Source organism: Vulpes vulpes, chromosome 8 (assembly GCF_048418805.1).
Source record: "Vulpes vulpes isolate BD-2025 chromosome 8, VulVul3, whole genome shotgun sequence".
In the NCBI taxonomy this organism is placed as follows: domain Eukaryota; kingdom Metazoa; phylum Chordata; class Mammalia; order Carnivora; family Canidae; genus Vulpes; species Vulpes vulpes.
Genome location: NC_132787.1, coordinates 53,198,425 through 53,211,613, shown reverse-complemented (window position 1 = coordinate 53,211,613; position 13,189 = coordinate 53,198,425). Strand labels below are relative to the sequence as shown.

Genomic DNA, 13,189 nt, shown 5'->3' with positions numbered 1-13,189 from the left:
GATTGGGGGGCGGGGGTGTCCGATTAAAAGTGAAAAAGGCCGCAGAGGAAGGTGAGAAGTGCAGAAGATATCGAGAGGGGGGAAAGAGAGGGTCATTGTGGGATAGAGACAAGGTAAGAAAGAGTGAAAGAAAACTACGGGGAGAGTTGTCAGAACTTGCTACGAGAGCAAAAAAGGTGAAGCGACGCAGGTGAAGGGCCGGGTGGGAGCGAGGGGCAGGTGGAACATCCGGAGGAGAAAAGGGCTGGGCGGGAGCTCTGGAGCCAGGGCCGGGACGCCCAGGACTTGGGGCCGGAGACCAGAAAACAGCGAGCAGCGGGCATTTGGAAGGCTGGTGTCAGAAAAATCCGGGCTGTGCGGGACGCTGAAGACCCCTCCGGGGACTGCGGGGCGAAGAATCCCCGCGGATGCCCAAGCGCAGGGGGCACGGGGCTCTTACCGGTAGTTTGGGGCTGACCTCGCCCTTGCAAAAGTGGCAGAAAAACCGGTGCGCGGCGACAGCGGCGCCTGCGCCCGCGCCAGCCGCGGAGGCCTCCGCCATCTTTCTCTTCCGCCGCGGCCGTCCGAGAGGGCAGCGGCCCGTCCCCCGCCAGGCCGCTACCTCCGGGCTGCGGTCGTCGCCTCGGCCGCCGCCGCTTCCTAAGTGCGGCGGGCCGCCAGAGGCCGCGTGGGTCACGTGAGTCGGCCGGGCCCAGCGAGCCGGCGGCGCGGACGGCGACCCCGCGGCCCGCCTCCCGGCACCAAAGAGGCGCAGGAAGGAGAGTCCGCCCGCCGCAGCCTGCCCGCCGGCTCCTCAGACAGCCGCTCGCTGGTCCTCCAGCTTTCCAGCGAGAGGAAAGAAAGAGCGTCACCGGAAACCACCGAAACTCCGGGGTAGAGCGGCACGTGTGGTTCCCCTTTCCCTCCTCCTGGCTGTCCGTCCGCCTGCGAGGGAGGGCCGTGGGCTCCCCCTCTGCCCCGGCGGCCGGTGGGACCCGCAAGAAGCCGCATTGTTAGATTGCGTTGACCCCGAGGTTAGTGGGAAATGCTCCCCTGACGAAGCGGCCCTGTCTGTGGACCAGGGGACCGAGTCTGGAACGGGGACCTGCGTGAAGGGAGTAAGAGCCAGGAGCTAAGTAGGCTCCCTGGAAGTCCTGTTGCAGGATGGGACAGAGTCTGGGATGCTTCCCCAAGGACGTGCGGATGGGAATATAGAGCTGAGAGGCGGAGACTTGGCCTCTGGGGATTTGGGAGAATAACTGAACAAATCAATGCTTGATAGCCCTTGGGATAATAAGTAATTATACTTTAGGGTCAGCTGTGTCTGTTTCTGTGTATGTTTACTTTCTCAAGGAGTAGAAATTTCAGAATTAAATACTGCCTTTCAGACAACATACTTCATCTCCTGTTTGAAACACCCAGTTGAGAAGCTTTCCTTTGCCTCCTTTTCTTCTAAGTTGTCATTTCCTTTATGGACTGAGGTGACACTACGGCCGTGAACAGTGGCCTTAATTCTTACAAGCAATGGAGTATTGAATCTAAAGTCCGTGACATCGCAAAATCATCTACACCCAACTTTTAAAGAAAATTAGAATCACTCATAATCCCATTAAAGTAAATTTGACATATAGTCTTCCAGTCTTTTTTTCTATGCATTTTTCTTGGGGTTTTTTGTTTGTTTGTTTGTTTGCTTTTCATTATGATTTAATTGTCCTCTACGTTTTGCTTTGTGACCTGCTTCTTTCACTTAATGAACAATTTTCTATGTTCATTTGTATTATACTTTGTTTTAAATGGTGGCTAGTATTCCATTGTATGGGTATGCCATCATTTATTGAGTTAATTCCTATTGTTAGACATTCAGTTGTTTCCAGCATATCAGTATAATAAGGAAAATTACAGTGACTTTTATTTTCTTGAGACAGTATCTAAAATGAAATTTTTTAAAGATATACTGTTAAAATTGCCATTTAGAAAGTACACGAATTTGCACTCAGCAGCTCTACTTCCAACAAAAGAGGAAAACTATCCATCATATGGCCTTTTTTCCCTCTAGCTCTGAGACTTCTCAGTACAATGACTCAAGCAGAAATTAAACTTTGCTCTTTGTTGCTACAAGAGCATTTTGGAGAGATTGTAGAAAAAATTGGAGTCCACCTAATCAGGACTGGCAGCCAGCCACTAAGAGTAATTGCCCATGACACAGGAACATCACTGGATCAGGTATGTGTGGACGGCATTAATTTGCTTTCATTCTTTATCTACCTTTAAATATTATTCCTCCCCACCCCACAAAACAAAAAAAGAGAGAAAGTCTGCCTTAGGATCAGAACAGTGTTATTTGGGGAATGAGGGGGGGATAAGATGTAGGCCTCAGGGTTCTGCTCTCAAGGTATTCCTGGTTCATCATGGCTTCTTAGGCAAATCTTTGCTCCTAATATGCTACACCTTGCTTATTCATAATAAGTCTATTAATCTCAGTGCTACCTTTAAGGAATAAGAATAACGGAGGGGAAGTACATTGTACTTCGGAAGGTTTTTTTGTTTTGTTTTTAGAGAGAAGCTGTGCACACACACACATATTCCGGCTAGGGGGAGAGAGAATCTGAAGCAGGCTCCACCCTCAGCCTTTGTCCTGATGTAGGGGCTCTATGTCAAAACCCTGAGATCATGACCTGAGCTGAAATCAAGAGTCAGATGCTTAACCAACTGAACCACCCAGGTGCCCCCACATTATACTTTGAATGATCAGAGGAAATGAGTGTCAGAGGGAGGAATCTTACTGATTTCTTCCATTGACATGTGATTTTTTTTTTTTAAGATTTTATTTATTTGACAGAAAGCACAAGCAGGGGGAGTGGGAGATGGAGAAGCAGGCTCCCCGCTGAGCAAGGGGCCCCATAAGGGACTCAGTACCAAGACCCAGGGATCACAACCCCAGCCAAAGGCAGACGCTCAATCTCTGAGCCACCAGGTGCCCCTTGACATGTGATTCTCAATAGCTTATCCAAATGGAGGGAGGGAAGAAGCACAGAGATCCTTAGCCAGCTATCTCTTAGTAAATTATTAAACAAAAATTGGCAACAAAAATGAGCTATGCCTTCAGATCTTTTCTTTCTTTCTTTTGCGTCCTATCTAGGTAAAAAAAGCCCTCTGTGTGCTTATCCAACATAACCTGGTGATATATCAAGTGCACAAACGTGGTGTAGTGGAGTATGAAGCCCAGTGCAGCCGCGTATTGCGAATGCTTAGGTATCCCCGGTACATCTATACTGCCAAAACACTGTACAGTGACACCGGAGAACTCATTGTTGAGGAGCTGCTATTGAATGGCAAAATGACAATGTCAGCTGTTGTGAAGAAAGTGGCAGACCGGCTCACGGAGACTATGGAGGGTTAGTACTGTACTCATAGCTGTTAGCAAAAGCATAGATTGGCTGGCTGCAGGACTGGAACTTCAGCTAACTTAGGCAATCTCATCTGCCACTTTCATCCTGTTGTACAGATGGCAAGACCATGGACTATGCTGAGGTATCAAACACATTTGTGCGACTAGCAGACACACACTTTGTACAGCGTTGCCCCTGGGTGCCTGCCACTGAGAATTCAGACCCAGGGCCACTGCCACTGGCCCCCATTCTTGTGATCAGTGAAAAGGACATGTACCTGGTTCCAAAACTGAGCTTGATCGGTAAGGAATTTTGACCCCTGAAACTATGATTTGCCCTGGTTGTGGATTCTTCTTCAAAGATTGTTAAATTAATGAATGAATCAATCAAGCAGTTACCAAATATTTACTCTGTGCCAGATACTGTAGTGTAAAATGAAAAAACAAGTCCCTGACCTTTTGGGGCTTAAGACTAATGTAAAAAAGACTTGAGTTACATTACTCAAATAATCAGATAGATGTATAACTAAAAAACTGATTAGCACTATGAATGAAAAGTATGAGATGTTATGAAAATATGTAACAGGGAACCAAATTTTTCAGGGTTTAGAGCACACGCTTCTCTGAGAAAGTAGCAGTTGAGCTAAGATTTGAAACAGAAGCAGGAACTAACCAGTGAGGTAATGTATGAAGGAGTACAGAGGATAAATATTTTTACAAAAGGAATAGTGTACAATGAGAAAAAAATAGGATATTTGAGGAAGTAAAAGATGGGTCAGTGTAATTAAGGCATGGTGAGCAAAGAGACCCATGAGATGAGGATAGAAAGATAGGCAGGGGCTAGATCATGCAAGACTTTATACAGACAGCATCTGTTCTTTATCCTAAGAGCAAAGGAAAAAAAAAAATAAGAGCAAAGGAAAACCACTAAAGGATTTAAAGGAAGTGACATCTAATTTGCATTTTTAAAAGATTTTCCTGCTTGTAGATAGGATAGGGCAAAGGTAAAATGTAGACAAACCCAGTGAAAAATTAGATACAGAAAGGGTAAAGGAGACAGAGGTACTAAATGACATTTGTGTGTCTGACTTGCATGTGGGGGGAGGATGAATGGTCCTACTCACTGAAAGGAAGCGTTTGGAACAGGAACAGTTTGAGGTAGAAAGATTAGAACTTTCTTTTTTGAATATGTTGAGCTTCAAATGACTTCATCATTACTTCGAATTTCTTGGAGCTCCTCAGCCTCCCCAGCCACTTTAACCTAGAGGCAGCTGGAGATGTCTTGGGATAGAGGGATACCTGCTCTCAGGTTCAGTGATTTCCTGTCTTCATATGAGATGTAGCATAACTGTTTGCCTGTTTTATTTATCAGGGAAAGGTAAAAGGAGAAGATCATCTGATGAAGATGCTGCTGGGGAGCCCAAGGCCAAGAGACCAAAACACAACAGAGATAACAAAGAGGTAATGGGGCTTAGGGGTCCTCACCCTAAGGCAAGGCAGAAAGATAACAAAGGTAACAGGCCCCAAGAGATTTACAAGGTCCTTGATTGAGAAGTAGTAGGATTAGTAGGATTATGAACTTCATTCAATATTGACCAAGAATGAACTAACAAAGTGTAAACTCCATTACTTTCTCCTTTCTGAGGCTTCATCATTAAACAGAGGTCAGATCTTATGCCAAAAAAGGGCCTTCTGTTTTCTCTCTGAAATAAGAGGCAAGGTCATGTGCTGAGAGTGGGAAGAGAGGGGTAAATAGAAAATTTAAGGATACTGGAGAAGAGTTCAGATAGAGAAAGATTAGGTGAATTCAGAGGTGAGTTTAAGGGACGCCTGGGTGGCTCAGTGGTTGAGCGGCTGCCTTTGGCTCAGGGCATGATTCTGGAGTTCTGGGATTGAGTCCTGCATCAGGCTCCCTGCATGGAGCCTGCTTCTCCCTCTGTCTACGTCTCTGCCTCTCTCTCTGTGTCTTTCATGAATGAATGAATGAATGAATGAATGAATGAATAAATAAATAAATAAATAAATAGAGATGAGTTTAGAGAATCTGAATTGGGTATTGTGAATTTGTCTCATCAAGGCCCTGATCCACATGATTGAATGATTTTTTTTTTCCACCCCACGTGGTTGCTACTGAATAGGAAAAAAAATAGTGAACAGTTAAATCCAAGCTCCTCGCCAGAAAACTCTTCCCCATATTCACGGTATCTAAATGTTTCTCTCTAATCCTTTTCTCCTCCTCAGCCCATTCCAGATGATGGGATTTATTGGCAGGCCAATCTTGACAGATTCCATCAGCACTTCCGTGACCAAGCCATTGTCAGTGCAGTTGCCAACAGGATGGACCAGGTGGTATCTAAGTGGGTGGGACGGTGTCCCAAATCAGGAGCATTCACTTATTTGCCAGATGTAGCCATTGGCATATAGCCAGAGTCAGCACAGTGGAGTGAATTCTGAATTGTAGTTCACTTTTCAAACCCAGACCAGCAGTGAGATCGTGCGGACTATGCTTCGGATGAGTGAGATTACTACTCCCTCTACTGCCCCCTTCACCCAGCCGTTGTCTTCCAATGAGGTGATCTTCATGTTCTTGTACTACTTTTCTAACAGACTGCAGATGTTATGATTCTTATACACAGAGCCTGGGATTAGGTTGAGATCTGAGCCTTTGAAAGAGTTATTGTTTGAGGTGGGACAGGGATTCTCTTCAAGTGTTAGGTACAAAATATTGGTCTTTGGGGATCCATCCTTAAAAAACTTAAAACATTCTCCTAGACAAAGTACAGCTATTCCCAGTTCTAAGAATCCACTATCTGGAATCTGAGAACCTTTGTTGGTACTCAGAACATCATTTGGCTTCTTGTATTGCTTTTGTTCAGTATACTAGTTTTATGTATCTTAAATTTGTTTTTAGTATATGTTTCTTAAAATATAAATATTTAATGTACCAAATACATTTTATTTATATTCTATTTCATAATTATATTTATCCATATTATAGTATTTTCAGTTCATATTATTTTTAAAATTTTAAACTTATAACAAAAATTTCAGGTTTTTTTCTTTCAATAACAGTAATTACATGACTTCTATTCAAACAATAGAAATGTATAATTTTTTCAAGTTGTAGCCCCCTATACTTTTAGAAATGGCATGCAAGTTCTATATCTTATTGTGAGTGGCAGTTACAGGGATATACATAATTGTCAACACTCATCAAACTGAACCTCTAAAATCTGGGCTTGTTATTGTATGTAACATACCTCAGTTTAAATATATATATGTAGTTGGGACACCTGGGTGGCTCAGTGGTTACACAGCTGCCTTCTGCTCAGGGTGTGATCCTGGAGTCCCGGGATCGAGTCCCACATCGGGCTCCCTACATGGAGCCTGCTTCTCCCTCTGCCTGTGTCTCTGCCTCTCTATCTCTCTGTGTCTCTCATGAATAATTAAATAAAATCTTTAAAAAAAAGTTTAATAAATAAATATGTATATAGTTTCATGTGATCCCAGCCACAGGGATTCTTGTTAATAGTTTGATACCTAAATTTATTCAGACCTTTTTTTTATGTATAGTCTAACATTTAAATAGATATATGTATTTTTTCAGCAAAAAAAAAAAATTATATTCTACATACTGTTCTAAAGTTGCTTTTTTTTTTTTAAGAGAGAGATTTTATTTATTTATTCATGAGAGAGGCAGAAACATAGGCAGAGGGAGAAGCAGGCTTCCCACTGGGAGCCCAGTGCAGGACTTGCTCTCAGGACCCTGGGATCATGACCTGAGCTGAAGGCAGATGCTCAACCACTGAGCCACCCAGGCACCCCTAAAATTGCCTTTTTCATACATCAATGTATCTAAGCCACCTTTTTCATGTCAGCATATGTAGATCTTATTTTTTATGACAGCATCATGTTCCACTTAGTAGCCATGTTGTACTTTATTTTAATCAATTCCTTATTATTGTACATTTGGATTGTTTCTAGTTTTTTTATTCTTACAAATAATGCTACTGTGTATTTATGTATTAAACATCTATATTTCAACAAAGTCAGCAATTCTAAGTTCCCAAGCCCATTTTTACCTTCTCTTTTTGCTCCATAGATCTTCAGATCTCTGCCCGTTGGCTATAACATCTCTAAACAAGTTCTTGATCAGTATCTCACTCTACTGGCAGATGATCCAGTAAGTGTTTTGCTTCCTTTTTGGGGTTTTGTTCTTTTGTTTTGTTTTGTATTCCTTTTTTTCCTGCTGTGTTTACAATTTATTTCTGCCACCGAAACCTGGTATCCTTCTGTAGCCTCATTTTCTACCTAGCCCAGCTCAGACAGTTTCTCTACCATCAGCTGATAGGAAGGCTATCTGCTACAGACTTTTGGCCATATTTGTCCTTTGGAAACAGAATCACTGGACTTGCCATCCAGTTAACTCTCTCTATTTCTCTCTCTCTGTGTTTTTTCCAATAGCTAGAGTTTGTTGGAAAGTCTGGCGACAGTGGTGGAGGAATGTATGTCATCAGTATCCTTACCAGTTATTTCCTTATAGTCAGGCAGCCTGAACTATGAAGAAGAATGGTGACTTATGAAATAAAAGATTGGATAATATTTAGTATACTAAGTAAGTCAGAAAATTGAACTCATACATTGATGATAAAGAAGTAAAAAGGACTTTGAATTAACCGAATTTTAGTTAAGTAAAACCCTGATTTAGGAATAAAACTAAGATCACAGTGACCAAACCAAAACATTACTGACCTTAACCCTCTACATGAAGACCTGCATAAAGCTCTAGGATCCCTAGCCACAGCCACTCTGGAGTCTGTCGTGCAGGAGAGGTAAGAGTGTCACCCTACTCAGGGTTGGGGCCATTTTTCCACACTTCACTTGAATAAGCAATTTAATCATTATGTAAGCACCCCATGTAGATACATCTTGGTAGGGATCCCTGGGTGGCGCAGCGGTTTGGCGCAGCGGTTTGGCGCAGCGGTTTGGCGCCTGTTTGGCCCAGGGCGCGATCCTGGAGACCCGGGATCGAATCCCACGTCAGGCTCCCGGTGCATGGAGCCTGCTTCTCCATCTGCCTGTGTCTCTGCCTCTCTCTCTCTCTCTCTCTGTGACTATGATAAATAAATAAAAATTAAAAAAAAAAAAAAAGATACATCTTGGTGCATGTTGCCCGTTTTTCCACTGGACTGCTACAGATCCCATCCACTACTGCTCTACCACTTAACTCCCAATGGTGCCAATTAACCAGCCTTCCTAAAGCCTTTACTTATAAATGCAGGAACTCGGGTACTCAAATGAGTCAGCAGTTGGTGACTCTTTTATGATTAGCAGTACCATCATTAATCTGTGGAGTTTTGAAAGAAATCTCTGACCACTGTTCTTCTCTCTGGTCCTGGCTCCATACATGGAAACAGAGCAACTGCCATCTGTGACTAGGAGCTAAAACTAATCTATGTCATGCCATTTGCTTTCTTTCTTCCTTTCCAGGTTTGGGTCTCGTTGTGCCAGAATATTCCGTCTAGTTTTGCAAAAGAAACACCTGGAGCAGAAGCAGGTAGAAGACTTTGCAATGATTCCAGCAAAGGAGGCAAAGGATATGCTTTATAAGATGCTCTCAGGAAATTTCATATCACTCCAGGTAACCAGTAGCATAACAGTCACCAACCAGTGGAGCTGGTCAAGGGTGAAAGAAACTTCTGAGGCAAACCTCCTGAACCTCAAGCAAACTCTCACTTCAGCTCTGAGACAGAAAAAAAGATTAACAGAGACCTAGCAAGCACTTGAAGAGAATAGGGAAGCTTTTTTTTTTTTTTTTTTAGAATAGGAAAGCTTTAAGTGGCCTTAGTTAAATAGAGGCACCTCAAGAAATCACCCCAGAATTCCCTTTTTCCTTAGCTCCTACTCCTTGTGACTTGTCCTTTCCCCAGGTGTTAAATCTATTATATAGATTAAATCTGCCAACATCATCTATTGGGTCCGCAAAGCCAGGTAGTATGCCCTATGAGGAAATAGACAGAATGGATTTGGGAGACAGAATCACAGTTCTGCTGCTGACCCAGTTACACTGAACAAATTATCTACCGTCATTTTTTCTTATCAATACAATGGTGATGGGTGGTGGTAATAAAATAATATGGTTTGTCCTAAAGATCAAATACAATCTACATGGCACATAAGAGTTGCTCAGTAAGAGCAGCCCGGGTGGCTCAGCGGTTTAGCGCTTCCTTCGGCCCAGGGCGTGATCCTGGAGACCAGGGATTGAGTCCCATGTCAGGCTTCAAAGCATGGAGCCTGCTTCTCCCTCTGCCTGTGTCTCTGCCTCTCTCTCTCTCTCTCTCTCTCTCTCTCTGTGTGTGTGTGTGTGTGTGTGTGTGTGTGTTTCTCATGAATAAACAAATAAAATCTTAAGAAAAAAAAAAAAGGTTGCTCAGTAAATGTTAATTGCCTTCTCTTTCCTCCCCACTGAGGATGCTGACAGTCAAGTAGAAAAAGCTCTGCATGTGGCTGATTTTGCTATAAACACAGATGCTGAATGACTGGGGAAGAGGAAAGGTTGAGTTGCTCTGGATGGAACAAGTGTTTACCTTGCCATTTTTGAAGAACAGTATGATTTCTCTTTTTCTTTCTATGGACAAATAGGAAATTCCGAAAACCCCAGACCATGCCCCATCCAGGACCTTCTATTTATATACTGTGAACATCCTATCAGCTGCCCGAATGTTGCTGCACAGGTGCTACAAGGTAATTTCTTTGGACCTTCTCCCCATTTCCTCCACATAGAAGAGTCTAACTCTAATGCCCCAGTTAGCCGGTACAAGAGCTACTTAAATAGAACCATGTGCATTTCTTGTCTTCTCTTCCCTCAGAGCATAGCCAACTTGATAGAAAGGAGACAATTTGAAACCAAAGAGAACAAGTGAGTAGCATTTTCAATTGAGTAATTACATTTTTCAAGGTCAAAGTCTTAAGGGAAATTTCATATGGAAATAGAAAACAATAGAGACAATAACCAGTCTAGTTGCATTGAATTATTGGCTTAGGTTGACCTAAATTGTACATTAGTCTAAACTGTTCTGATGTACCCCCAGTGAAATAATTTTGCAGATTAAATTTATTAAAAAAGGCAGTAAGAGTTTCTGGAGTGAAGTCATATTTCTAGTTAAACTTGTAAAGACTGTCCTTGGAGGGTGGCAATATCCACTTTGATCAGGAATGTGGAAGAAGAGGGAGTTATGCCTTCCGGCTGATGGGTACAAGAATCTCCAGAGCTAGGGGACATACCTCAAAGTTGTGTTTGTCTGACAGGCGTCTACTAGAAAAGTCTCAGAGGGTGGAAGCCATCATTGCATCTATGCAGGCTACAGGTGCAGAGGATGCACAGCTTCAAGAAATAGAGGAGATGATCACAGTCCCCGAACGCCAGCAGCTAGAAACCCTGAAGCGCAATGTCAACAAGTCAGCATCATGAATCTCAAACCTATGTTTCAAAACACCTTCCAGACAAGTCCACCTCCATACCCAGCTACCCCTCCAAGTTCACCCAAGCAAACCTAAACTCACTCTCTTCTTTCCCGGCTCAATTGGCAGAATTTAATCCATCTATTTTCTTAAGCTTAAAAACTCTGAAAGCATTTCAGCTTCTACTGCCTGCTCACACACTCTTATTCACCAAGTTTATGGATTTAACTTCAGTAATGTGTCTCAAATCCAGCCTTTTATCTTGGTCTTCATGCAGGCCCTCATCACTTCTTTCCCAGACCTTTGCCATCACCTCCCCTTTCGAACCATCTCTTGTAATGCTCTCAATGCCATTCTCTATGGCCTCTAACCTTATATATGCTAATGAATGCTCAATCTGAGCAAATGCTTTCACTTTTTCACTCAGGTTGGATGCCAGTGAGATCCAGGTGGATGAAACCATCTTCCTGCTGGAGTCCTATATTGAGAGCACCATGAAGAGACAATGACCCAGAAGAAGAGCCTTTCTCAGAAAATCTGAGGAGATTGGAAGGAAAAATAAAGGAGGTGCCTAGGTGGCTCAGTTGGTTGAGCGTCTGCCTTTGGCTCAGGTCATGATCCCGGGGTCCTGAGATTGAGCCCTGTATTGGGCTCCCTGCCTGGCGGGGCATCTGCATCTCCATCTGCCTGCTCCTGCACTCGCCCTTTCTCTCTCTCTCTCTCTCTTTCTCTCCCCCACCTGAAATAAATAAATAAGATCTTCTTAAAAAAATAAGAGGTGCCTGATGCATTCTTTGCAGTTGGATACACTGCAGATTCTTCTACTGAAATGCCCCTCTATCCCTACTGCCCAGAATACACCAGAAAGAGTTTAATATGTTTTTTTAAAGTTTGCTGATCCTGTCTTAGGCCCATCACTGTATTTTCCCCTCATCTGATCTCGGCAGGGGAAAGAACTTTAAATCAAATAGATTAATAATCGATCAAATGCATCATTTCCCATCAAGAAGTCAGCCAAGGGGGGATCCCTGGGTGGCACAGCGGTTTGGCGCCTGCCTTTGGCCCAGGGCGCGATCCTGGAGACCAGGGATCGAGTCCCACATCGGGCTCCTGGTGCATGGAGCCTGCTTCTCCCTCTGCCTATGTCTCTGCCTCTCTCTCTCTCTCTCTCTGACTATCATAAATTAAAAAAATAATAATAATAAAAATTAAAAAAAAGAAGTCAGCCAAGCCTGTGTTTGAACATCCCTGGCAGTGGAAGAAACTTCTTCCTAAGCAGTTCATTCTATTCTCAAAAGGCTACACCTTTTCTTTAATTTGTTAAATTGTAATCTGCCACACACAAACAGTGTAGGGAATGTGTAGGGAAAGACAACCACACAGAGGGGAATAAAAGCAATTTTCAGGGCTAGCAGGTGGACTGGCCCCAGCATTCACACTAGAATCTATGGATAGAAGCCACATTTGCCAACTCCAGGCTTCCTAGCACATCTGGAACTGTACATATAAGACACTTAGCACAATGCCTGGCATATGGTAAAGCCCTCAAGAAGTCATTGCCTTCCTCTTCTCCATGTTTTCTTAAAAGCCGCAATTCTAAGTTTTCTCTCTCAGTACCATGGATAGATGATTAATATAGTTGATGTAATTTGTCCCACCAGCTTCCACTCACTTAAAACAGGTAGGTGCTGTTAAAATCTCTTCAGTTTTGGGACACCTGGGTGGCTCAGTGGTTGACTATCTGCCTTTGGCTCAGGTCATGATCCTAGGGCCCCTGGGTTCAAGTGCTGCATCAGGCTCCCCACAGGGAGCCTCCTCTGCCTATGTCTCTGCCTCTTTCTCTCTCTGTCTCTCATGAAGAAATAAATAAAATCTTTAAAAAAAACATAAAATTAATCTCTTCAGTTTCCTCTTAGCAATGTCCATTCTCTGTAATCCATCAAGATTAATGAACCAATCCAATTCACCAATTAAATGCCAACTAATTACTAGCCATTATGCTGGATATAATACAGCAAGATAAAAGATATCGTCTCTGCCTTCAAGCCACTCACCATTCTTTACTGAGCACCTATTATGTGCCCTGGACTGGGCTAGGCTTTAGGGATACAAAGATGAATAAGCCTTGCACATATAACCTAGTGGGAGGAGATAAGTACAAGGAAATACTGGGGGGCTCTGTAGAAAAGTATTATATACAGAGGCAGGAAAGGGAGAAAAAGTGACAATCTGTCTTTTAAAAGATGAGGATTTGTCAGGTGGAAGCAGAAAGGGATCCCAGAATGAAGCAGAGCCTGGTTCCAGGAAGAACTGCATATAGGATGTGACTAGAAAACAGGGCCTAAGTCCTGCCAGCATTGA

At 43.2% G+C, this 13,189-nt stretch overlaps 2 protein-coding genes across 4 annotated transcripts in view; one reads left to right on the top strand and one right to left on the bottom strand.

The window, feature by feature from the left end:
* Window positions 1-582, bottom strand: part of RNF115 (ring finger protein 115) — a 76,351-nt gene extending 75,769 nt beyond the window's left edge. Inside the window, exon 1 of one of the 2 annotated variants that reach the window (XM_025983065.2) lies at window positions 440-582. Coding sequence is in view for 1 of the 2 variants with exons in the window: in XM_025983064.2 (XP_025838849.1) it covers window positions 440-541 (102 nt within the window). In the remaining variant the exon portion in view is untranslated. The remainder of the gene's footprint in view (window positions 1-439) is intronic. The other variant, XM_025983064.2, reaches the window with a different exon arrangement.
* A 245-nt stretch (window positions 583-827) lies between these two features.
* On the top strand, window positions 828-11,600 carry POLR3C (RNA polymerase III subunit C). Of its 2 annotated transcripts, XM_025983063.2 has the most exons (15): window positions 829-1,013; window positions 2,036-2,202; window positions 3,119-3,374; window positions 3,485-3,670; window positions 4,740-4,828; window positions 5,609-5,713; window positions 5,847-5,939; window positions 7,470-7,550; window positions 7,832-7,883; window positions 8,139-8,199; window positions 8,858-9,008; window positions 10,010-10,111; window positions 10,237-10,286; window positions 10,676-10,825; window positions 11,256-11,600. In XM_025983063.2, exons 2-15 carry the CDS (start codon window positions 2,056-2,058, stop codon window positions 11,335-11,337), a joined length of 1,605 nt encoding a protein of 534 aa, XP_025838848.2. In that variant the 5' UTR covers window positions 829-1,013; window positions 2,036-2,055; the 3' UTR covers window positions 11,338-11,600. The 2 variants fall into 2 exon arrangements, with proteins under 2 accessions (XP_072622807.1, XP_025838848.2); XM_072766706.1 differs by lacking the exon at window positions 5,847-5,939 and having other exon boundaries at window positions 828-1,013.
* The last annotated feature ends 1,589 nt before the right edge of the window (window positions 11,601-13,189 follow it).

Bases quoted from the DNA above. Each gene is read 5' to 3' on its own strand.
- POLR3C (XM_025983063.2), top strand. From the start codon at position 2,056: ATGACTCAAGCAGAAATTAAACTTTGCTCTTTGTTGCTACAAGAGCAT. The intron at 7,884-8,138 runs GTATCCTTACCA...CTCTACATGAAG, and splicing joins TGGAGGAATGTATGTCATCA to ACCTGCATAAAGCTCTAGGA. The intron at 10,826-11,255 runs GTCAGCATCATG...TTTTTCACTCAG, and splicing joins CTGAAGCGCAATGTCAACAA to GTTGGATGCCAGTGAGATCC.